The sequence below is a fragment of the Pelecanus crispus genome, chromosome 3, assembly GCF_030463565.1.
Source record: "Pelecanus crispus isolate bPelCri1 chromosome 3, bPelCri1.pri, whole genome shotgun sequence".
Classification (NCBI taxonomy): Eukaryota; Metazoa; Chordata; class Aves; order Pelecaniformes; family Pelecanidae; genus Pelecanus; species Pelecanus crispus.
In genome coordinates, this window is record NC_134645.1 from 64,485,635 (window position 1) to 64,511,685 (window position 26,051).

At 36.7% G+C, this 26,051-nt stretch overlaps 1 protein-coding gene across 1 annotated transcript in view; it reads right to left on the bottom strand.

Annotated features, from left to right (window-relative positions):
- Positions 1–26,051, bottom strand: part of ADGRG6 (adhesion G protein-coupled receptor G6) — a 117,040-nt gene that overhangs the window by 9,010 nt on the left and 81,979 nt on the right. The window contains exons 11-23 of the mRNA XM_075707705.1: positions 25,377–25,522; positions 24,559–24,673; positions 22,463–22,524; positions 20,769–20,976; positions 20,083–20,248; positions 16,711–16,851; positions 12,891–13,007; positions 11,810–11,855; positions 9,899–10,005; positions 6,979–7,106; positions 5,364–5,632; positions 3,695–3,809; positions 2,313–2,596 (exon numbers count right to left, since the gene is read on the bottom strand). Coding sequence (XP_075563820.1) covers positions 2,313–2,596; positions 3,695–3,809; positions 5,364–5,632; positions 6,979–7,106; positions 9,899–10,005; positions 11,810–11,855; positions 12,891–13,007; positions 16,711–16,851; positions 20,083–20,248; positions 20,769–20,976; positions 22,463–22,524; positions 24,559–24,673; positions 25,377–25,522 — 1,904 coding nt within the window. The remainder of the gene's footprint in view (positions 1–2,312; positions 2,597–3,694; positions 3,810–5,363; positions 5,633–6,978; positions 7,107–9,898; positions 10,006–11,809; positions 11,856–12,890; positions 13,008–16,710; positions 16,852–20,082; positions 20,249–20,768; positions 20,977–22,462; positions 22,525–24,558; positions 24,674–25,376; positions 25,523–26,051) is intronic.

Below are 26,051 nucleotides of genomic sequence, written 5' to 3' on the forward strand. Positions count from 1 at the left end.
GGGAACATTCTGAATGGTTAAAAAAGAAAATGTGTATGCCTATAGTAATACAAAACGCATGTACTGCATTAAGTACTTTGCCTTTGCCCTGTCTGGGCTTGGTCTCTAAATTTTTTTTCTCTGTATTTCATTATTCATTAAGTTTACAATGTGCTTTAGTAATGCAGCTTTGGTTTTGTTTCCCAGAGCCAGATCAGACCCTAGGCTTGGCTCTAGCTTGGCTCTGACTTGAAAGTATTTGGCTTGCCCAGGCATATATATAAAATGAGCAGCCAAAAAAAGAGATCTTCCCAGATTTTTTACTCTGAGCATCAAAGAGAGAAAAATCATTTCCTATGTAGATGAAATAGCAAAGTACAGTAACACCAGTAGTTGCTGCAATTTACTTTTTCCCTGCCAGTGCACAGAAAACTAAGTTGATGAAGGCTGGCTAGTATAGCTGAAAATACTAGTGCAGTTTTCAAAAACTTCTGAGAAAGAATAAACACATTTACTGAGGGCTCAATAATTAAGCTCATGCTAATACTGATGAAAGACTTGCCATACTGAACTGCTTTTTGCTGCTAGGAAATGCTTCCTGATACAAATCCTAAATTTTTATTTGCTCCCTTCCATCTCCTTACTGCTACATGTGCATGACACCAGTTGTATGTGATTTTAAACATCCTCTTGTTTCTTAGCTTTTCCCAGCTCTTTCTGACACAGCAATAAGCATTTTCAGATATGGGATTGTTATCTTCCTGTGCTTGATACGACAGGCCTGAATATATACTGTGCCATCTTTGCTACCACAATCTGTGAAAAGCTCATCACTCCTTTTTGCATTTACTCCTCAGGTTTTTCAGTTTCATCTTCTGACTTAACTTCCTTCCAAATATTAATTTTCCATTGAACAGTGCTATTACCCCACAGAGACTTAAGCAGTGGTGGTCAACCTTATGTGCACTCTGCACATACAAGCTTAATTGATTGCACTGGAAATTCTGGTTGCAGAGAACTTGCTGAATTTGATCCTTGGCATGCTTTTCAGAGTTTTAATCTTTTTTCATGTTCTTCCCATACTTCTAATCTCTCTAGGCCCTTCTGAATTTCTAATATGGACACATTGCAGCAAATACTTCATTATGCTGCTAGGGGAGTATCACAATCTGTGCATTGGAAAAAGAGTCTTTAGCAAGAACACCACATCCAAACAATTTTTGCCATTTTGCCTAGCATTTTAGGTTGAAACTGAACCAAACCAAAAACCACAACATTATTCTCTTTCCACGAAAGCTCAATAAATCTTTTAGCGCAGTAAATATGTCTCAACTGTAACAGATAAAATCGACACAGTGTAACATTAAGTACTTTTTCCATAAAGGGAAGATATGTTGCTGACCCTGGGAAAATCTATATTTTATCTCCATGTTTGTGTGGCATAACACACACTCCTCCAACGACATTTGTGGGTTTGTTTTTTGTTATCTTTTGGGGGGGCAAATTTTTTTTTAATCTCAATATGTGTGTGGTATAATACATGCCTCTCCAATGGCTTTCTTGGGTTTTTCTTTTTGTGATGTTTTCAGTTGTTCCTTATTAGGAGGCAGGGCAAGCCGGGGTGGAGATTCTTACGTCATTTGGTACATACACAAATTTCAGCTCTGAGCTGAAATTTTCTTATATGTCAGCTATATACTTCTGTAATTTATAACCATTTGATTACAATTTATAGCATTTTTCAGAAGGATGAACTACATTGGAAAAAGAAAATATTCAAAACTTCAGTAAAGGAAGCAAAAATAGGCTGTCTACAACAGTCATTTGATTTTCCTTAAAGAACCAAAGAATATTCCATATCTCTGTGCTATCTCTCCACACTGAAACAGGACTGAATTTTGGCTTATACCTTCATGCCTCATGCCTTAATAAAATAGTTATGAGCTTTACAGATTCCCTACCGGAATAAATCAAGGAAAGAGGTTTCCTATATTTGCTATAATCAGTGAAAGGAAATATTGAAGGTCATACAGCATCTATCTCCATAGAAATCCCTGCAGACTGTTAGTCAGGAATAGTACTATTTATAATAAAATGCATTTTATTGAAAAGACCCTGAAACTAATTAATTTAACTAAGATATTCAACCCATGTGTAGTTGGTATCATTGTTCCACATAAGGGGAAACTAATGATGTTTTAGTAGCAAGGAAAGACCCAGAGAGCTTGGATCTGAGTTACTTAGTCAAATCATAGGACATAACATGTCCCAGAACATACTTGTCCCAGAACAGCTCAAATTTTACTTGTTCACAGAACAGAAATTCAGCTTACCTTGCAATGAATTGAAAATGGAGAAGAGGTACAGGAAAGGAAGTGTTAAGGGACCCCAGGCAAAAAAGGCAAAGCCCCACGTCATGCCCAGGAGGAAGGTCAGGCTGACTACGCTACGGAGGTTCCTCAGGATCTCTTCCTTCAGGCTCCGATTAGTTCTTTTCCCATTCCTCCCACAGATCTGCACCATCACCACAATAAACATGGCAACGTTCATCAGAAACATGATTCCAAAGTAGCCAGCACAAGTCACATAAAAGACAACATCATTCTTGATCCAGCAGCTGCAAAATAATACAAAAATATGATCATTTTTAGATAAAGCAAACTATCCTCCAATAATTTATATGACTACAAGGAAGATCAGTCTATGTCTGATTCCACTGATGCAGAGCTATACTTTCAAATGAAACCTTTGTCCATTTTCTGCTTGTAAATAGGATGAAGCAGAGTGGTATCTTAAGTGTGACTATGGAGCATAGTAGTATAATGTCAGAAATCTGAGGGCTGTACCACAGTTTAATTAAAACTATTTAAAAAGGAAATCTGACTTCAGATACAAGGTGTGGGAAATGTAATCCCATAATGGAAAATTTAGACTCAGTATGAGTAGCTTCACTGCTTTCATCTGTGTGAAGCATAGGATGCTTTAGTAACAGAATGGGCAAACCTGGATCTTCAGCGCCAAAATCGCAAGCTTCTGCCACTTGAGCTAAAGGAGAACTCATACAGCTCTGGAGAAGAAGCAGGACAGGTAGTCCTTTGAGGCAGCCATTTGACAGTCAGCCATGTGAGAGATCTAGCTTATTCAACCAGCAGCAAATGGCCAGAATGCTTAACATGATACTTTAATAAAAATGCAGAATGACATTTTTATTTATTGTGATGAAGCTTTGCCAGGCAAGGAACAGAAAATGAAGTAACAAACAGCCACATAAAAACTGTGGCATTTGGAGATTGTTATCTGGACATCAAGAGAAGAACACGGAAAGCTAATGAACTACATTGACAAAAGGCTGGTTTATTCACAAAGGTGAGTATTTTTATATTTACTTCTTTCTTTGCTCTTACCTAGAAGATATAGCTTTCATTTAAGATAAACCAAACCAGACATTTTTTAATTTTATTTTCATGACAAAACTTATGAATTATTCTTTTACCAGAGGAGTGTTTGTACCTGGCACTGGGTAATGCAGATTTCCCTCCAATTTTTCTTCTAGCCTTCTTCATAGCTCAGATTCAAATAATTTAGAAGACAATTTTGCCCACTTCGCTTGTTTAATGCACCTCTGACTTTTCCAAAGCAATCTGACCAATGCTAATTCTTTCCTTTTTTGCAGACTGTAAATGCTAAATTGTAAGAGATTAAAAGAAATACTCACAAGTCATCTCCTCCTTGCCCATTAGCATCTTTGCCGTATAACTCTTTGCCATAAACATGACTTGCATTTGTATTAGCACTTGCTAAAACAATTGCTATCACCAGAGCTGGCAAACCTGTAACACAAGAAAACTTGTAGTTTGCTTTCAAATCTCCTAAACTTTCAAAATCACCAGGCAAAGCTGAATTATTGATGTCTCCATCCCTATTGCTTTAGTACAGAATATCCTGAGGTAGTTCTATGTCAGAAGACTGCACAGAGAAGTAGAAAGAAACGATTTTTCAAACAGTACAAATGTATAAAACCTTCCAAGTACTTAATGAGCATTAATGAATAAGCCTCATTGTTCTGTAAGGTAAAAAATGATATTTTAGTATTTGGTATGGAAACTAGAGTAGAATAATCTCCCTTAATTACTCAAAGTTAAATTTGCAATTGTACACAGGCTCTCATAATAAAATGAAAAGAAGATTAACGAACTGTTACAAAAATGAGATCTGCTGGAGGGATGCTATTGGGATTTTTTTGAGGGATTTTTTTCTCACAGATGCTAATGTCACTTGATTAGGCTAGGGAACTGGGGAACTTGAACTTGAACCTGTAATTTCACCGCTACTTCTCTCAACGCTTAATGTGGTCTTTTTTTCTACAACATTATATATCCTTTACTTAAATGTGTCCAAAAAATTGAAGTAAATTATTTCTTTCTAATAATAAGGTAAGGGGACTATTTTGGGAAAATAACAGAACGCTGTGCAGAGAGGTACAGCTCACACAAAAGAAACGTATGTTTCCTGGCATGCCTTATTTACATGCCTTATCCTTGCTATGACAAAACAGATTCAAAGGGGAAGAGGTTAATTTGCTTTTCCGACCACTCAGTCCTTGTCATCTGCTGAGGTTGCCAAAGAGGATGCTCCTTGCCAATGGAAAGACATCAATTATCAGCTGGACTGAGGTCAGTGCTCTAGCCATGAGGTTAATGGTTTTGTATTGTGTTGTATTATTTCAAACACAATATGCGCATTCAGGCAGAAGGCACAGATTCCTGATATAGAAAAAAACGAAGAATAAAAGCCTTGCTGCCTGAGCCTCGCAGTTATTTTTCAGTATTACATTTTTCATTTCAGTCCTGCAGTGTATACTGCTTAGGGCAGGCAGGATCTCTCTGTGGTTTAAACACTGTGCTGAAGCTCAGGAAATTTTGGTTGTTTTGGATTCCGCCATAGGCTTTGTACTTGTTGGCAAGAAACTTTAAGCTGCATTGAAAGCTTTTTGAAAGTCAATGCAAAGATCCCCATAGGCTATGTAGTAACTGCAAGTGTTTCTGAATTCATTGTTTGCCACAGTTCTCCTCTGATATGATATAACCTTTCCCCTTTCCCATTCTGGCCTCTCTGGAAAGTAAGACCAGATTATCTGGTCTCTCCGCTCCTCCTCGGGCTGTAGGCTGCTCCAGGCAGAGAATGAGAGTTATGGTGTATTTGCACAGAATTATACAGGGGAACTCAGTGACAGAGAGGGCTGGATGCATGCCAGCACTGCCACAGGGTGGGGGGAAGGAAATGCCATGCTGATTTTGATTCTGCTCTGCATTTGTGATAGAGAGCTTTTATAGAGCATCGTTTCAAAATACATGCTATGTAAATACTGCATCTACTGAACTCACCCCACCCAATGATGCAAAACTTCAGTATGTATCGCCGTATATAGGTGTTGAACACTTTCACTAGAGCAATGTACATATGAACGGCTTCTAGTCCCATCCATGTAAAGGTGGCCAGAAGAAAAAAGTGCAAAAGTGCAGCTACAGCTATGCAGAGGCCATCGATGCCAAATGATGCAATCCAACCATCAAGCAAGAAGATCAGGTTAAGAAAGAGCAGGGCTGTGCTCAAATTCATCAGGATTTTGGATGGATAATCTCTTCGCAGCTTCCTAATGAGAGAAATACAGGTGCATATGATTAATTGTCGTTAATCACCCAAGCCACTTACAGCAGCTAGATTTACCAGTTTACAAAGTAAATAAAAGCACAGGGATCTCCTCTTAGCCATTAAGCTTTTGTGGCAATAAGGCATAGTGATGTGTACTTCTGTGAGATATCACTGAAGGCTTCTCTTGTATGTTGTGGGGGAAAGCCAGCACTTCTTTGGGCCCTTAATGAGTTAATTAACTGGCACAGTATTTTAGCAACTGATTTATTATTAAAAACCTTTCAAATTAAATATAATATAGTGTGGTTTGTACTTTAAGTGAAAATTGAAGAAAACAAAAACTTTCAATACACAGCTGGCCAAAAGCTCATCTCTGATCATTTTATATGTTAATCTTTGCTTAATTTTTGGAATATATTGTCCAGTGCTTACTGTTGTTCTCTGTCAGAATTTTTCTTTTTGGGGGGGTGGGGGGGGTGAGGGTGTTGGGTTTTTAATAGGATCTTAGGAAGTCCGAAGATCAAGTCAATTTTCTTTTTTAACTGATACACACTGAAATGCATGAACTGAGGCTATATTGGACCAGAACATTATACCATAGGTAATGCAATAGGAATGCAATCATTAGAGATACTTAGAACTCGAAAACTCCCTTTCCCCTGCCTCCCCTCCCCGCCCCCCAGCAAACTATCCGTCTTTAGCAGCTACTCTGTCCTGTCCTGTTACAAGCAAAATGGTTCCTTTGTGTTGATATGACTTCATTTTCTCTTTTCACTGTTCACAGAACTGTATCACTTCAAAACTTTTGCATTCCCTTGAGTCACTTTCACATTTCAGTAGCACTGCTGTTGAAATTGTTGTAACACTTCACGGTTTATCTTCATTTTATTTCTCTTCCCACTTCTTTCTGAAGGGCTCTAGAATGTAATTGTTCTTGTTGGAAATTTCTCTTTTTATACTTAGGGCTTGTTATGCTCACACAGGCAAGTTTGGTTTTTGTTTTTACAAAAAGCCTGGTTGTGGATTTTAAAACAATACATATCTGTTCAGAATCTAGAGGATACCATACTACCAAAAGAGAAAATTTCGAGACACATTAGCCTTGTTGCCCAGCCTGAGCAGCACAACACATTGGAAACAGGAGGAAAGAGTCTGAACTTATGTCCCTTTGGAAAAAATTTCCACTTACAGCATTGGGACCATAATTTTGCAGGTTTGTTTTTTTTTTTTTTAAACATAGATTTCCCTTCCTAGACAAATAAACCACACCAACCATATAACTAATTTATTTTATTCATCACATACAGGTACTTCCTTTGTGATGTTTTTTACAGAACTAATACTTACTCAAATGCAATATATGTCAGAAGAGTTGCAGCTGAAAATATAGCAGATATCCCACAGCCTACGTAAGTGATAAAGGTCAGGACCTTGGTATTCTGTGGGTCTATTTGTGTAACGGTCCTCTGAAGGTCCTATGTGAGAGAGGAGGAAGAAGCATCAGTTATAGCAAACACCTTTTCCATAAGCACAACACTGTTTTTTGGTAATCAGTCAAGTAAAACTCAAAAGCACTTTGGCAATACCACTATAACCCTGACATTAGGGTTCATGTTTACTGAGTATACTTAGTCTATAGTCGTTACACCTCTCACTTCCTTCCCATAGCTCTTGAAAACATTGTGCTTTAAGTACTATAACTGCTGGAATCAGCAGACAGACAGAGCCTGATACTGATCCTTATAATTCGGTAGCAGGAATTCACATGTCCTTCTCTGGAAAAATCTCCCCTTTTCAAACTTTTTAGGTCCATTGCTTATAGACAACTCTTTTTAAGAAGATGTAACATTTAAGAAAATGTAATTTAAAAGTATTCATACTGAAATATGCACCATTCTGGGGAGCTTCTGACATCACTTCTTGTTATTAAATGTTCGTAAGAGTCAACGTAGCTAATCATCTATGGGTGAAACCAAGGGCAAGATATTGCTTTTTGGTTTTATGGTCTGTTTTGACATGCAAACTACAGTTATAAATAGATTGGTCAGAAAAATAGTGACAAAGACAACATTAAAAAAAAAAAAAACAACTGGAAATGAAGCAGGAACATTCTGAGGATTTTTTTTCCAGCTTTCTGTCCAACTGTAATTGCCACATAGTACCGTCTGAGAATAAATGCCAGTGTTATTTCCTTTTTTAAGGACAAGAAAAAATGAGAATGTTTGGATCTATATCACTGTGGGGTAAATGTGCGCAAATACTAACATATAATGGTGTCCATTCTGCAGTCAGTGTAACTGTTGCCCCTAGCAAAACTATCTAGCAAAAAGAAACCAACAAAATGCTACAAATCTTGCCTTTCTTCGTAGGAAAAGGAAGGAGCTGTATGCAGTTTTTTTACACCCTGTCACAATCTTATATGACAGTTTATATATATAAGGAGAGTGTTATTTGAAAATAATTTAATAGCTAAATTAAAGTAAAAAAAGATTATTTGAATGGAAAAGCAATTTAAAGGGTCAAAACTGTGTAAAAATCTATTGGAACACAGCCCAAATTCAAAGAACTTCTGCCTTATTTCCTACTGCCACAAAAGCATTCAGGGAAGAGAAGGGACTCATTGAATATATCCTAAAGAAAGCTCTTTTTTTCTCCCTTCGAGGATGAAAAGTGAAACAAGACCACAATTTAGCTTGCAAAAAGACAAAAAGCTTGTGGCTTTTTCATATCTACATCTAAGCATGACGTGAAGAGAGCAGCTCTATTAAAAAGGCTCTGGAAGGCCAAAGCTGAAAAAGTCAGTGCATGCCGCTCCCTTGTGCAGTTAAGTCCTATGTGTCACTGCAACAAGTTAAATCAAACCCCAAATACTTCTGCATCATTGCCGTGGTCAGGAACAAACATCTTTTCTTCAGGTATGTTTTAGAGGCCAAAGAAAGTTAATTTCAGATGGAAAGAAATGTTTCAGCCCATTTCTGAATGTACAAAATCACCAAATGTTAAGAAAAGATAGCAGTATTCCATCTTTTTCATGTTGGGAATTTTTTCCTCTCAAAAACACTTCACACGTGCAAATTGCTGGAGGCACCTGAATGCTAGATGACTTATGCTACTGAGGCTGAAGTGCTCTATATGGTTCCCTCTTTCATCTCCCTGATAGGCTATGCTCTACCTATCTCAGCCACCCAGACTAGAGACTTTGCTTACGGCTCTGATAGAGTATGAGTTACACGGTTTGTACCAGCCCTCAGTGGGCAGACTTTTTCCAAGAGAAGGCCTGTACTGCAAGGCATCCCCAAAGCTGATTAAAGCCATTTATAAGAAAACAGCAAATATGGGTTTACACATTTCACGAAAGAAGGTATTGCTTTATACTTTCTGACATTAGATAAATACAAATCTTGTCAGATTTGCAACCTAAATTTGCAAGGGGGAATTTAGTCCCTTGAATCTCAGGAGGAAAAGGAATTATTGTCATCTCTTGACTTTTCATCCTCATCAGCAGTTTTACTCACTGTAGGACATATTTCTTTCCCTGAATACAAAAATCTCTCTTTTTTTGTTCTGAAAACAGCACCTCAACTTTTTCTCCTACTTTTTTCTCCTGCAAACAACTTCCCACTTTCCTGATCTTGAAATTTCAAATCTACCTAGACTTGTTTCTCATTCACTTCCCTTTTGTTACACCCTCCTGACTCAGCTGCAGGTCATTTTCGTCATTATATTGTTAAGGGAAATGACAGGGATCCCCTGCACCTTAGGACTCATTAAGATAAATTTTTTCTGTTTTGCTTGTGGAAGTGTTAGTACTGGGCCTTCATTTTACAGTTCCTGACTTTGTTTTTCACCCAGCCATGTCCCAGCTTTGAAGCTGGATGTTATAATATACTGTTTGTATTTTGGTATCACTCAGAAGTCTCAACCGCAGGTCTTTTAAGGCACAGTATTTGCAAAATTTAGCATAGTCTTATGGGCACATTTTACTTTTTCTTTTATAATACTTCGCCACTTGTAAAGAACATAACAATAATAACATACTTTCATTACTAACTTTATTCTTTACCTCATTCCTGAATCCTTATTGCTAACTATTCTGTTATGAAAAGATAACTTTATGACAGTAAGGGGGAAAATGATGTATTATTATTAAAAACCATCTGCAAAAGGAGTAACCCAAGTAACAAAAATGAGAGTTGTCTTGACCCAAGACAAAAACTGCACTGCAGTTCCCAGGAAAGATAACTTGGCGAACAGTGAGTTTGCCTACCATGAGGACCCCGAAGTGCGTGAGGTGGTTGCATAAGCAAACCGTCTCGTTCTCGTTGGACTCTGCATCCACTCGGCAGCCCGCAGGGTTCCAGCCACCATTGCCACCTGTGGAAATGAAACAGGAGAAACTGTACTTTCCAACAAACTCATGTCACCCTCTCTTTTAACAGACTTCTCACTTCATCTTGCGCAGATGCGGAAGTGCTTGCTCAAATTGAATGAGAGAACATTAAAAACAGTCAGGAAAGAAGGAAGTGTCAGATTTCCTAGTTTCTGCAGAGAATCACACCAGATGACTGTCTCAGTAATGGACTACTGAGTAGAAGCAACAGGTGGACATCTATAATAAAGGTAGGGAACTTTTTGGTTAATGAGGGATGAGTAAGACCTACTATGTGGATCACGCATTAAGACACACCTTAGTTTTACCCAACAATAAGATGGTTTTAGAACTCCCTTTTACCACACCAATGTGATGTCTGCACCTGCCTTCCTCCTACTCATATATCCTCAGGCACATGAAAGTAGCTATGGCTCAGGAGCAGAGGGTCCTGCCATTCCTCTCTGCAGCATGTAATGCAGAAGGTCAGAGTGGATAATCCCAATTATTCTTTGTGGCCTTAAGAAAAAACATGAAGTAAACTATACCCTACCCACCCCATCTGAAAAGGCCATTCTGAAAAATAAGTAGAAAGATTTTATTTAAAAAAAAAAAAAAGTTAAAAAGTAAAATTTGTATTTCTGATTACTTCTCCTTTCATTTTTTTCCTGCTAAAATATGAACTAATTTGGTGAAATAGCTATGAACTCTTTTTAAAGACATTTTTGCACAACTCCAGGCAAAATCCAGCAAATTATCTGTCTAGCCCGATAACTTTACCTCAAATTCAAGACAGATTCTCTCAAAAGACTGTGAAGATGTTCCAAACCCACTTAAAACTCTCCCCGATTCGAGCAGCCACTGAGAATAGCTTCCTCCCTGGGTGTTTCTCCTTTGATGTGCTGCTTAAGTTTAGCTTCCTAACTAGGTTCTTTTTTCTTTTTCTTTTCCTCTTTTTTACCCTTCTTCATGCCTCTCAGTTCTTCTGTCTGAATTTCCTGTTTTCACCTACAACTTTGGGAGGTAAATTTTATTTCTTGCAAGACTCTCTGTACTAAACCCCGCCACCTCAAATCCTACTGCTAGGGACAGTTACTTCTTTGCTCTATCTCTGTTTCTATGGTAAGGAGAAGTAACATTCCAGTAGTGAACTCTAAAATAGAAGGATCTGGAAAGTCATCCCGGAGAATGGCAAAGGTCTGTGCAAAGGGCGAAGAGCTTGAGTTTAACATCACACACAGGTTAGGCAGTAGCAATGAAGAATGAGGTAAAATGATGCCTTGTTAATGTGTGTCTCCATATGGGACCTCATCATGCAAACTGTCTTTTTACAAGCTGCATGTAGCGTCTCTGTCTAAATGCAGGTTGTGTAATATAGTTCCTAACCTTCCACAGAAGAAAAAAAACCAGCTTAAGATTTGTAACAGGCACAATCTCACAATTAAATAACACAACATTTTTAAAATGGCCAGTTAAAAGTATGGCTAAGAACCACTCGTCTGATTAGAATTACTATTTAATTTGCACATACAGGCAGATCAGTGAAAAACTGCTTTCAGATACAGAAAAATAGAGAAACTATTTACAAATTTAAAACGTTAACCAAATTTACATACAAAACTTTTAGTAAGAATATTTAACATCTGTTGTTACAAATGACCTTACTCACTAGAAACGATACAGTCTAAAGATTTCATCTAATTCTGCAAGGACTGATTAAGAAGCAAAAAGAGCCAAGACTGTGACAGATTTTAAAACATAGGCACCTTTATTCCTCTCATAAAAGAAATAAAGTATTTTTAAACTTACCATTTTTATTCATATCCCAGAAGACACAGGTAGGCTTAGGATCTTCCTAAGAACACATTAAAAGTAGACCTTTTATACCTCTTCAGACACAAATCTCATCAACATATAACAACAGATGTTTTAATATATATCTTTTCACTTAATAAGCAGAAAAATAAATATTATTTGGATTGTTTAAATTTTGTCTAGTGTCAAATCAGTACTTGATCTGCTAGAAAGACAGATCGGCCCAGATTTTATAATCTAGAGTACTGTTCCTCTGCACTGTTCCTTTTCCACATCCTTAGAATAATTTTTTTATTGCCTCACTAAAGTTATCCATGAGTATGATGTCTTTACAGAGTCTAAAGTGGAGGTGGTTGTTTTGTGACTTTGAAATAATCATTATAATGAAATGTAGGTAAAGTTAATTGAATTGTGAAAATTATGAACCAGGTTCTCATTACATGAACAATTTATGTAGGTATTGCATTTTAAACTTCTTCCTTAACTTCTCTAGTGCTATTGTTTCTTTTGGAGTAGCTATTGACAACATGTCTGAGAACAGAGTCAAGCTCACAAGTTTTTTTTTAACTGAAACAGTATGTACCAAAAGGTTGCATTTGGTCTGTATTTCCCTAAATGAATTGTAGTCATCTTTTAACAACATGGTTCTGTCCATTCTTCCTTTGCTGAAAAACACGTAACAACAAAATAACTTGGGGAACTATTAACAAAGGAATTCATGTTTGATCAAAGAATTTAAGTAATTCTAAAGTTCCAGTGTAATAAACTGTGTCCCTGGTCATGAACATGGTCATGAACAGAGGTTTTGCCTGCAGTTATTGGCACAGCAATTGCCTCTGAGTGGCAGAATTAATAGTCTTTCAGATAAATGTTAGATCATGAATGGAGTAGGAATGTGCGAGGATGGGAGAGGTTATTTGTTTTTACTTTTTGCTTACTTGCTTTTGTTCTAGAGTTTTTATTTCCATTTGAGTTTATGTTCTTAAAATCCATCCAAATCAATCAGGCTATATGCTTAGCCTTTACTATATATAATCTGCATTCCTGTTCCTCTGAATAATCAGTCTTGTCTTACCTGAATTTTGGTATGCTTAATTGTAACCTTCACATGATCCTGAAGATCCTGAATGGTTATGTTTCCAATACTGCATGCCACCACGAAACTGGTCAAATTGGCAGGATTTTCTGCATCCTTAGAAAGTTTCAGAAAAATATAATAAATGCTTACACAGCACATAACATAAAAGCCAGAGCACACAGTTTCATTTTTGCAGCATGCCAGAATAAATAAGTTGTCAGCATTTCTACAGTTTTGATCATGCAATATAAGAACATTATGTTTATAAAATTATGGGTTTGCCTCATGGAAGTTTCCCTATTTTCCTTATAGTCATAAACATATATAGGCACAATTATAGAGAGAGGTTAGAAGGCATAAATTCTCCTTTTAATCATTATGTCTGATGCCAACAAAATTATAACTCAAACAATGTAGCAGATAACAACCCACGATATGATTAGCTCATTTCCCTAAACAAGAATGACCTAGCTTTCTTATCTTATTGTTGACACCATCCTTTTTAGTAGATGCAAAGTTTTTGGAGAATAACTTGTTTTCTGTGTCTAGTTGCTAAATCATCCTCCATCTTACAATCAATGACTAAGAAGTAGTAAACAAATTCAAAGCAATGTTACATACTGCAAGAGATAATATTTTCTGCAAGGTCTTACTTGATGGGAATTTAAACAGAAGACTGACATTATCACTGAGCAATGCCTGACCAATTTCTAACCTGCAGTCAAAAAGTACCAGGCTGAGAATTTTCTGAAAGAGAAGTTTTCCTTGGAAACTGGTGATTCATTAAAATGGAAGTGCTTTGGAAATACTATTTTCTTTTGATGAGCTTCCATTGAAACTTACGTAGTTACATGCCTGGTTGGCCTTACGGGAAGCTTGGTCACTGCCTGCGGCATATCTTAGGTCAAATGAAATCTATTGCCATTCACTTTCCCTCCAAAAATCTGGGCTGCCAAACTCCTGGCCCCCTCTGATTCCTTCAGTCTAGGGGTTTTGTTACCATCACAAGTTGTCAGGTATCAGCTCAGCACTGGGCTCATGAGATCCCACCACTCATGAGACGCACAATATTTTCAGCTTTTAAGTGCACATTATCCCGAGCAGAATATTTCATTTCTTAAGAACCATATCCAAGAGTTTTCAAACACAGTATTTCAGATTATACTGGAGCTTTGTGACATAACTTCATAAAAACTTAAAAATTGCAGAGGAAAGAAAATGCAGTTTTCTAGACAGTTCTTCAGCATTCAAACAAGAGAAAACCTTTTGGCTACCGCCTAAATTTCAACTTCTGACAAAGTTTATGAAAGCCTTTGGACAGATTTCTATGGGTTTCAGTGGGTTCTGCCTCTAACTGATAACAAAAACTAGGAATAAATATCAGATGGTCTCTTTAGGGGAGGAAATTTAATATATTCTTACTTGTCCTTAGAAAGAAATAGAAATAATGTGCGCATTAAAGTAAAATACAGGTAACTGCTAATTTAGCTATATGGCGTGCTCAGCTAAAGTTAGGGGTAAGCTTTTAGCCAATAAAATATAGAGAGGTACAAAGTAAAGTGATGCTGAGGCTAGCGTCAATGACAGAAATCTGGTCTAGTCTAGGCAGTCATTACAATTCACATATTTATCATATTTGCACATTATTTTCATGGTCTCAGGACTCATGAGGATGATCCTCCCAACCTAACCTAAGACATGTAAAAAGAAGATGTCTAGAACTGAAGTAGCCATTCTAGGGTTTCTTAACACAGTCAGTGAAAGCAAACTAGTACATCCAGGGCATAATCCATCTTACCTATTCTATACATCTAGGTTGAATACAGGTTGCCTAAAAATAAGTGTCCATTTTAGAGGCTTTAAGGTGTCCTGCCAAGTCTCCCACTGCTACTGCAGATCTCACACCTCTTACACGTTCATTATCACATCTGTCAGACAGTAGTACCTTTGTACTTGGGGTACGAAGATACCTTGTGGTATCTCAGATTGCACTGTGCTCCTTTGTTTGGGGAACTGATGCCTACACTTGCACTAGGATGAGATGTGTCACACCTCAACAGTGTCCATTCTTTTCCATTGACTGGCTTTGAAAGCAACTTATGGACAACAGTTCAGGAATAGGTATGTACATTGAACACACCTGCCTTTGGTGAAATGAATCCCACCCTGAATAGCTTACATCAATTTTTGATATAGTCTTCTAAGTAATGTAACCATCAGATTTTAATGGATGACAAGATAAAACTTACTAGTATTCTCTCAGTTACAATAAAAAAAAACCCCTCCAGTGCTATAAAGTATGATGTTTCACTGTTATGTTGAACGCTTATAAGAAATACAGCTAATAGTATTGGGATTTTTTTAATTGCAATTGGAATAAATATATTTATGAAATACTTCTATACTAATGGATAAAGTTATTGGGTTTGAGATGGCATGTAGATCAATTTATTTTTAGGCTTTCTTTTTAGCCTTTATTTATTTATTTATTTTAGACTTACTTTATTTTTAGACTTACTAAAACATGAGGTTTACACATTTTTAATTAATTGTGTTGAACATGTCACCTGTTAATAGTTTGAAAAACACACAAAAAATAGAAGGAATTTTAGTTGTAAATTTAGACGCAAATTTTCCTGGTTTTTGCTTTTCAATGACTATGAAGTATCCCTTAGAAACACATTCTAGCACCATTAAAGGTGCTAGAACATCCTGACTTTATATGATTTTTATGCCATTATGACAAGCCTACATCTGTATTCTTATGGTTTCTTTATTAAATATACCCATCCTGTTTTTCTCAAAAGCAGGCTTAAAATGAACACTATTTTAAATAGTTAAAGATACTTCGGGGTGTATTTCAGAAGGCAACTGAGGGTCATGGGTATTTTCTTGCCTAGATTATCTGAAAAATCTGGATATGCTGCCAATAAAAACGATAATATAGGGACAATACAATACTACGGAGTTCTACGGATGCAGAAGAGCCAAAGGTCACTTGAAATACTAATGGGAAAACAAACTCAAGTCTTCTGAGGCTCAGTCTACAGTTCACTGTGAAACAAGGTTTCCTTCTTAATTAACTCTTTTTTTTTTTTCAAAATAGGTATGTTTTTGGTTGTTTTTTCCAAGCTACGAGCTCTTCCTAATTTTTCTTTTTGCATCTACCATGCAGGAACTATTTATAATTACTGTGTGATGGAACCCAAAGGAGAAAAAAATCAAATCTACCTGAGTCCCTTTAGTTTTTAAGTACAAGTGTTGTTATCCTTATTCCATATTATAATATGGTGTGCTTATGGGAACACATATATGAAAAGAAGAATAGTATGCATAGAATCAAATGTTCTTGAATATAAGTAGTCAGCTGGATATGAGTGTCAACCAACTCTTTTAAAGAAAAGAGAAAGAGTACTTGGCAGTGTTATAGGCCAAATTCCCTTCTGATAGAAAAGAATCTGGCCCCACTGAACGTCATATTAATGCATTTTAACAGAAGTTATGCCCTTTAAGAGGCCTCGCTACTTTACTCTGACTATAAGCAGCTGGGATCCAGTTTTCCATAGATTACCCTGACAAAAAGGTTATCTCAGATGTGACAGGAATTTGCAGTGAAATCACTGACTTGAATTCAACTTGGGCACTTCGGCTATTTTGTCACTCTGAACATAACACTGTCTCTAGTGCCTACATCTGCTATCACTTTCTCATTCCTATAACTCATGAGATTCTGTGAAATGATTATACTACAGGAAACTTTTAGCAGCTGCCTTTGACTCACCCTAACAGAAATGACTTAAAACACATTGAAGTTTACCTGAAAAAGACCATTTTTATTGAAGAAAGTAAATTGAGCCCTGGATATAACTTCAAACTCATCTTGACTTAGATTCTTCAGTAAACTTGGTGGCAGAACAACAGAAGCGTAGGCATTTGTCTGATCCTTGTCAAAATCTATCTGTTAAATAAACAGAAGAACATGTTCAAACAAAAACCAAACCATCCATTGTCCACAAGTGGGCTCACACCCTTACACAAAGATATCTAAACATGGGACTAGAACCAATCAACACTAATATGACCTGTACCTATGTAAAAGTTGATGCAATAAATAAACAAACAAACTGGGTTAGGAGGCTTCCCCACCCTTCCAGCATGAGATCAACCTTCTGCTACAGGAAGGTATTAGACAAAACAAACAAACAAACAAACAAACTCCTCCACTGTTATAATGATGATTTGGAAATAATGAGATGGCAATAATGGCAGTCATAATAATTTTCAGTAACCTTCAAGATACTTTTCCTCATACAATGTTGAGAACTGAAAACTGTGCTCTGAATCCTTCTTTCTTGAGTTATTTGGCTTGATCTGTACATCTGAATTAATTCTCTTATGAGCTTTTCTAGTTTCTCTGTTACAGAAGGGAAATTTAAAAATAATGATTAGTGTCACCTCTATATTTATCATGCTGTGTAGCACAAAAAAAGACACTTTCTTCCGTCAGTATAAGCTTAATCTATGCTGGCAATGTGTCAGACAGCTGAAAGCCCTCTATGGCACAAGGATGTAACAAGTGAGATGGAAATAAACGAGGATGCAGATTTGTATTTTATTAGTTACCAGGCAGCAATTCTAGACTGCATGCCCTCCCACCACAGCATACTCAAGTTGTGCCACACTACCCATCAAAGGAAGGGGCGCAAGCTATCTCATGGTGGCTCTGTAGTAAAAGCGTTCAAGAATTTTACTGTGAGATAAGGAAATTCACACTCCTGACTTCTCCAGAGGCAACTTGGTCATGTGTTGATGCCTCTCATGATCAGTTTTATGATCCTAAATGCACCATTAGATAAAGAAAGTTAAAAACCATAGGTTCCTGGTAGATTTATTTAACTTCTAAACTTTCACTGATTTACTATGAATAACAGGCACCCTTGAAAATTAGCAAGTGGTTCATACATATCTTCTGATGGGGCTAAATGCAGTTGAATAAAAGGTTTTCAAAGGATAATTCTGCCACATTAAACAGAAAATGTGTGTGTGATAAAGATGTCCCATTAGGTGTTGTCTGCAAATAGAGTGGAAGAGGCTTCTATAAAGAAATATGGATATATTACAGGAACAATTTAATAATATGAATCATCAAAAGCTAACTTAGTCAAAGGTTTGGCAAGAAATGTAAAGACACAGGGGACTGAAATAGAATCTTTCCAAATTGCCATGGATACATTTCCCTGATATCTACTTTAAGAAAAAAAAATGAAATAAAATCTGGAAACATTCTGACATACAGCTTGAAGAGTTTAATGCTCCCTGATGAGCCTGGGATAGATCATCACATCACTGGTGAAAAACCTGGGCTTTCACAAGGGAATCTCTCTCCAGCAGGGATAGCAAGTATCTTTCCTGATAGGCATGGAAAATATAAATGGTGACCACAGCTGCTGCAGACTTTTCTGGTAGGAAGGATGCTAAGAATTCTCAGTCAGCTGTTGGAAATGTAAAAGTCTGAGAAAAAACTCATGTTCCAATAGGAACATTATAAATAATTTGATGGAGTTTGGATTTTATGATTATTTAGACAGTGCTGTAATAAATGATTCCAAGGCAAGAAAATTCCTGGATGTCCTCAAGCCACAGATGGTAATTCTTATTATACGTGCGAACATCCCAAACCTGACTTCAGAATTTTTCCTTTCCTCTTTCCATAAATACAGGATGAAATCTGGAGGAGAAATGTTCCTTTGATAACAATCAAAGAACAATCAGCTATTGAGCTTCATTAATAGGAGCGAAACAAAAGTAGATTCACAATGATCAAAAATTTCTAGTAAAATTGATTCAAAGAAATTTCAGCCAAAAAGTCTATGAATATAAATATGTGAAAACTCAACTACATTTAATCCATTTGTATCTATTTAAACCAGCATCTGAGTTTTGATCCAAGGTCTATATACACTCTATGTAGAGGGCCTGCAGCCTATTATATTACTACTACTTTTTATAGCACTGTCTTACTTACTGGCTTTGATTTTTACAGTAGACAGTACTTTATAAAATTATTAGGAATTTATTATCATTGTTGTCTTGCCAATATGCAGTGGGATTAATCTGGTTCCATAAGTTGCTTATACTCTAGTGATTAGTCTTTTACTGTTATCATAATGCCATGTTTTGTCTGGATTCAGATTTGGTTCCTCTGGCCCAAACAACAGTAGGGTTCTTTTTTTTTTTTTCCTGTTTAATCTTTTCTGTGTTTTCTCCAAGTAAGGTTCACTGCATTTGACTCCGAGAAAACTGAGGTTACATTACCTCTGTCATAGACCTCTTAAATAACTGAGAAAAAAATACGTTGCACTATATTTTTAAAAGCATTTAGGTGCCATAAGATGCAGACAGGCACATAGTGAAATTTAAAAAGTCTAGGCACCTCATTGCTACTGATTTCAATAGAACCTTTGCAATATCCCAATAGGTGCTCATGTGCCTCTCAAATGCTATTTCATAGCTTTTACACATCTGAGCTTTTCTATTTGTGAAAAAAGAAGAACAAATGTTTTTGAGGTGATGACAAATATCTTAACTACAGCAGCCTGTCTAGATATTGTAGCACTGCAGACCATTCTGTATTGTGAGTGATCTATGTTTCTTTTGTTTTTCATGTCTAGGCTGGCCAAGCCCCACATGAATGTCTTGAACTGCCTTGGACATCCCAAATGGCACAAGCTTATCAACCTACATGTGGACAGCTGGTTCAGCCTTAGGTCTCTGTTAGCAGTAGATGTTTAAACTATACTGGAAGGTTGAAGAGCTATTGTATCTGCAAAAATCTACATGTAGATACCTATTGTAAAGCTGAAATGCATCAATGGAGTTGTTAGCTAGTGTATAATGGGTAGTACAGCAGACTGTTATTTTCCCTTTTGACTAGTAAAAAAACCCCCAAAACTAAAAAGGATAAAGTTTGTAAGCAAATTCCTTTTTGTCCATATGGAACATGTGAGTTTATCTGGGTTTCCTGTCACTCAAGGAAATACTACATTAATCTGTTTGGATGATTGCAGGAAAAAGGAAATAGAAAGTAGGGGGAGAATTGGGAGTTGTAAGTGGTTTTATAGGAACCACAGTAAACACTCTTGGAACAACAGGCACATTTCACGTTCAAATACAACTGCTTGTTCCATACCTGGAAATCAGATGCATTATTCTGTGGACTGACGCTGAAAGAACCACCTTTGAATGAAGTTGAGTTTATAGAAGACACTCCAAGTGCGAGGTTTCGTGTTGAAATACTCATGGATGGTCCAGTGAACTGGATCTTTAAAGCCAGGGCATCAAGAGTTTTCAGAGCTCTAAAACCAGAAAAAATTATTCTAAAAACTGAATACAGAAAAAAAAAAAATACTATGCTCTGTATGCTCTCCATGTTTAAGATGATCCTCTTATTATTGACTATGTTTCTGTCACCCATAGATGATAGAATTCACAGATAGATAGTATTCATAGATGACAGTATTCACAAGGAGACTGTCAGGCTGTAAATTTATGCATCTCTGTTGAAAACAAAAGTGTTTGATTAACGGAAACTATCTGACTACATATCACTACTCCTGAAATGATTTTCCAACAATACTGAGATCTATGCTGTGTCATGTATCAGGAGACTTCCATCCAAATACTTTATCTTTGTCATGCACATTAATTTTAGTATAAGAAGAAATATTTGTATGTCTAATTTGGAAAATTCTTTTTGATGGAAATCAGAAAAGTTTGATTTTTTTACTGTAATTGTTTGTCTATATATGGAAGGATGAATCCTTCCAACCTTGCAGGTTGCTCTCAAAAGCTTGTCTCAAATGCAGAAATACTTACTCTGAAGATGATGCTGCCAACACACTGTCTGAACTGGTTAGAATATTGGAAAAAATTGTCACCACGGTAGAACCCAGAGATTCATCAATTTCTTCATCGTTCACAATTTTTTTGAGCTTCTGCACAACATCATTTACTTTGTCTGAGGTTAGCTGCTGCCCTTCACCAGTGAGATTCAGAAGCTGATTTGCTATATCAGCTGCATTTTCTGTGAGTATACATGTAAAATGAAGTAAATAGAGAAAATAATGCATATCAGTCCTGAAGTAATTGAGAAATACGAATTTTTATCTTCATTGTTGAAAGCTAGAGCATGTTCTGTGGTACTTCTAATGAACATTGGATTTTATCATTTTATCAAATTTATAATTATATGAAAAAGTATATAGAACCTGCTGATTATTATGCACTGTCCTCATTGCCTGTGTCTTTCTTTTCCTTAATTTGATTTGAATTTGTAAATCAGAACTATTATTGAAAGGGCTGATTGAAAGAAAAAAGGGGAAGTAAGAAAGAAAAAGCATATTTTCTCTCTTTTTTCTCCTTATGTTATCTTTTTTTTTCACTGGGAAAACCAGTTTCACTCTTGAAGTGAAACAAATGCATCCAAAGTCACTATTACTGACAAAATATTCACTCTTTTAAGATTTGGGGAGAAAGTCTGACCCCATTGTAAATGTTTCAGTTCCTTCAGAAGATTGTATTCTTACTCAGAGGGTTGGCAAGCACAACACACAAACAAATTTCATGAAAAGAATCTTCCTGGTAAGGAAAGTTTGATACTGTGTCCAATGGCAAAACATTAGTGTAAATCACATGTTAAACTGTATGTTTGATGTTACCTGGATAGAAAACTAATGTAAACACTAACATTTTACAGTATCAGAATATTTGAGATATATTGGCATTTGCAAATAAGATTTTGAAAGATCAGCCTTCTTTAGTCTGCAACTGGCTGTGTTGTTTTTATGTTGTGTTTTATAATACAGCTTTTGCTACATTTACTGTAGAATGTTCATTTTACATGAGACGATGTTTTCATATAGCCTGACTGCATGTACTCAATCAACTAAGTTAGGTAGCCAGGCTCCCCATGACCCCTTTATCAGTGGAGAAAGAAAAAGAGGCTTCTCCAAGAAGCAATTCAGAACAGGAGCTTACTGTAGGTGCTGAGTATGAGAGTATCATTCTCTTCACTAGCTCTGGCACTAATAAAAGGGGCCATAAAATTGTTGTCTATTTATTTTATTACTCCGTTAAGGCCAGAATGACATCAAGGGGTATTTTGCAAACTGAGAATAAATCTGAAAATGTCTGATCGTAAGCCCAGTGAAGAGAGTGGGAGTCTTTCCACTGGCATCTGCAGGCATTGGAAACATTTTAAAATTTGTCTGAACCTGAACATCAAATTGAGGCAAGCTACCACCTGCCTCTATTCTTGCTTAAATTACCTGAAGAATTTGATTTATTTCATTAATTGGTATCCAGAGCTTTTCATGGGTGGGCTGAATTCAACTTGGTGTACTTCCTCAGAGTTCAAATATTTGCTTTGCACTGATTTTTTTAGAAAGATTTTAAACAACTTAGCATAAGGGAGGAGGATATTCTTCCTTAATGTAACTTCCTTATAGTAAGCAGTAACCAAAGTCTACAAAGCCATTCCTTTAGCCAAAGACCAATACCAATATACCCACCTGAGCAATTTCTAAGATCAGGCTGGCCCCAGTATGATGTATAATTCTTCAGACCCAAATAGCTAAAGAGGAAAAATGACAAAATCCACATGAAATACAATAGCAAAATTATGTAAATGTTTCATAATTCTTTTGTAGGTGTCACAGTGGTCCACTCTTCTCAATTCATTATTTTCCTAGCAACATAGCCCCTAGTGAAATGAAATATGTATGCCTGACAGCGGAAATATGTGATCAATTAAGTGACAGTGCTGAGAGAAACCCTAGCTCTTTTGGACAGATTCCCAGCTGATTCCTATACTGATCTGATAAACTGCATCAGTGGAAATTCTGACCTTGTATTTCAGGACAGACCCAAATGTTGACACAACCTATTATGCCCCTATTATGGCCTAATAAGATGCTGTTTCTATAATTTCCCACTGATATAAACAGCTTTGATCAAGTCAACAGCAAGCTGTAATACCTCTCAAAAGAACATGTATGGAGCTATGTGGAGATATAAACTTATGCCACCCATGAAAACTAGGGTAGGTCACCATCAGATCCAGGTCCAAGGTGAAGGGCAGATATAAAATCTTTTTTTTTTTTTTTTTTTTAAATGTTTTTTTAAAAAGCCGTACCATAGCAAAATACCCTGATATGGCTCCAAAATTAAACACACTTTTTCCTCAGTTTTTCTTTAAAGACAATCATGTTATCAGAGCATGGCAAAGGCAGGATGGAGAATGGGAAAAAGTTATCCTTTCACTGCGCAGAATAACATTATTCCCCAGTTGATCACCTTTATTGTAACAGCACACTAGCAGGTAACCTTCTACTGTGGGATGCACAGGACTAGAAGAGACCATTAGGAGAGCTTCCTCTTCTCTCAGAACATATCCCACCTGTGCTCCATACTGGCAAAAGCTCGTGGAGGCAGAAGCAAGGAAAGCATAGCACAGGGCAAAACACGGTAATTTTTTTTATGAGAAGTGCTGTACACGGACAATCAATGGTATTGTGTAGACCACAAATGAACAATAAAGATAAGCAATACTGGGGCAGCAAAGGCCAGAAGCCTTAATTTTTAATGATTCTGAGGCTCTGACATAAAAACAATTTGACTTCTGCACTACTGACTCTACAACAAAATTTGGTCAATCAGAATCTAGCAGTTCTTGTACAAGACTAAGAGGCTGAGGAAGTGAGTTATTTAAATATAATGCTGGTTTCTTTCCTGTTTGGCGCAGAACCTCAAAGCTGATTCATATCCATGTTGCCATATTGTTTTCAAAAAGTAAAAGATCTAGTCTTCTCAGAACACGTTCCAGACGCAATGTGGGTGGATAAGACTACTATATTGCATTTAATAGTGATCATCCTAAATACTGAAGAAATTAATTAATATTGCATCATCATTGCCATGTCCAAGGCACTCAAACGAGATCAAAGCCATATTGTTTTGATAATGTATCAAAGGAAGTAATAATATTTCCATTTTACAAAGGGGGAATAGAGATACAATGTCTAAGTATTTTGTAAATGTTCACAAAGAAAGACTACATTAGGGAAAATTTATCCTAAACCTTAAAAACACAAGTTCAAATCTTTAAGCACAAGATTGTCCCCACCTTCAATTATGACTAACTACTGGCAAAATGTTAGTTTCACAGGATTTCTTTTACTTTGCCTTAATGAGATGAGAGGTTCTGCATTAAACTAAACACACATCTCATCTTCATAGAATTTTGTTGAGAATTTGTTAGTCAAGTCAGATAGTAGTAGCAGAATGGTAGCAAATGTGAAACTTTGGTTTCAGTAACATAAACATCATGACTTGAAAAAAGGAGTTTCATTCTTTAAGAAGGTGCTATTTTTATAGTCACTTTCAACATGTATTGTGGGCCTTAATATACCCTACAGAAGTGGTAGATGAGCTCTTTTTTTTCTTACCAATGAAGCTCACTGCACACACATAATCTCTCACAGTATAGAAATAATCTTCCTGAAATACAATACCAGCCAATGGCAACCATTATGAAGGATGTAGTTTAACTATATAACCAGAAAGTTGCATTTGAAGCTCTCAGCTTCTCAGATATTTGAATACATACCAGGTTCTTGATGCAGTCTGAACTGAGCTCCCATGGCATAATGTGAAATTGGTCACAGTTGGTCTGGTATCTGGCCAAAAATAGTTTGGAGGGTTTTCTTCAGCTAAACATTTTTCTGCAAAAATAAAAATATATCAGTGTTAATGGTAAATTTCTTCATCTAATCGTCTTCCATTTCTTGCCCTCAGCTCATCAACCAGTCTACAGCACAAAGCTGTCTTCAAATGAAATTCTTTATTGTTATCTGTAGAGTAGTGGCAATGGAGGGGTGCACAACAGGGGACAACATATACTGCTGCTGCTCAAGGGAAAGGATTGAATGTGCATGCTGCATCCGCTTGCACTCCACCAGCCCCAACCTCCTCCCTCCCAAGGGAAGCACAATCTCTGACTGGAAGAAGTTGAATGGGAAAAGATGAGAGCTAAAAAGAGATTGATTAAGGGCTACAGCTGGTGGAAGCACAAACAACAGGGTTGAGGAGTAGGCATAAGGGGCCTTGGAGGTCCAAAATGTCTCATTATAGCTCTGGCTGTAAATCGTACTTCTTTATCCTCAAACTACCAGAGGAGCTGTCAGGAACTGTCCCAGCCTTTTTGAACCAGACAGCAAAACACTGACTAAAGCAATCTGGACAACTGTGTGTGTGTTAAAAGAGATATCTTGAGCACAGGTGTCTCAGATTAGTGGAACAATGAGGCTTAAAGGGACAGTTTAAAACCTGAAACAGTCGTACTGTGTGGTTATTTTAACACAGAAGATGCTTATTTATGGACAAGCAAACAAAATCTGTTGTGTAACAAAGCCAAAAACTACTTACCCACTGGATCAACATCCACAGTCTGAAGCTTATATCCTCCTTCCATGGTCCCATTATTATTTATGAGCCTCTGTCGGATTTCTTCCTCTTCTAAATTGATGTTGTTGGTAGCATTATAAACCAGAAGAGCCAAAAACTCAAAAGGGCTAGGAAAATTAACCAAGGGTTTGAGTCAGGACAGCAGAGGCCAAATGTGTGGAAATAAAAATATCTGACAAACTCTGGTTTTCTGAGTATGGAATAGTGTCACCAAGACAATGTTGCTCATTAGTTCTAAATTATTATTTTTGTATATATAGGGCCACAACAAGAAAGTATGGTTGGGAAATTTCATCCTCTAGTTACCATTAAAGAAGCATATAATCAAAAGAGCTAAGAAATGTTTTCAGAAGATTCAGATTGTTTTAAAAGACATTAAAAGATGAAAGCATAAAGTAGTGAGTTCTAAACGGGCCTTAATTAAATTTAAAAATCTGGTTGCTGATGGCTTAGGAACTTAAGAGCTGATTCATCCCGTTTTACAAGACTTGTCAGGATGGGACAAGTTATCCTCCAGAGGGTCTATCTCTCCACTGGCTACAGAGGAAGACTAGAATATTAATGAAGGATAGATGCCTAACATTTAAATGTCTAAATTTTGATGGAGGGAAAAACACCCTGACACACTTCTGAAAC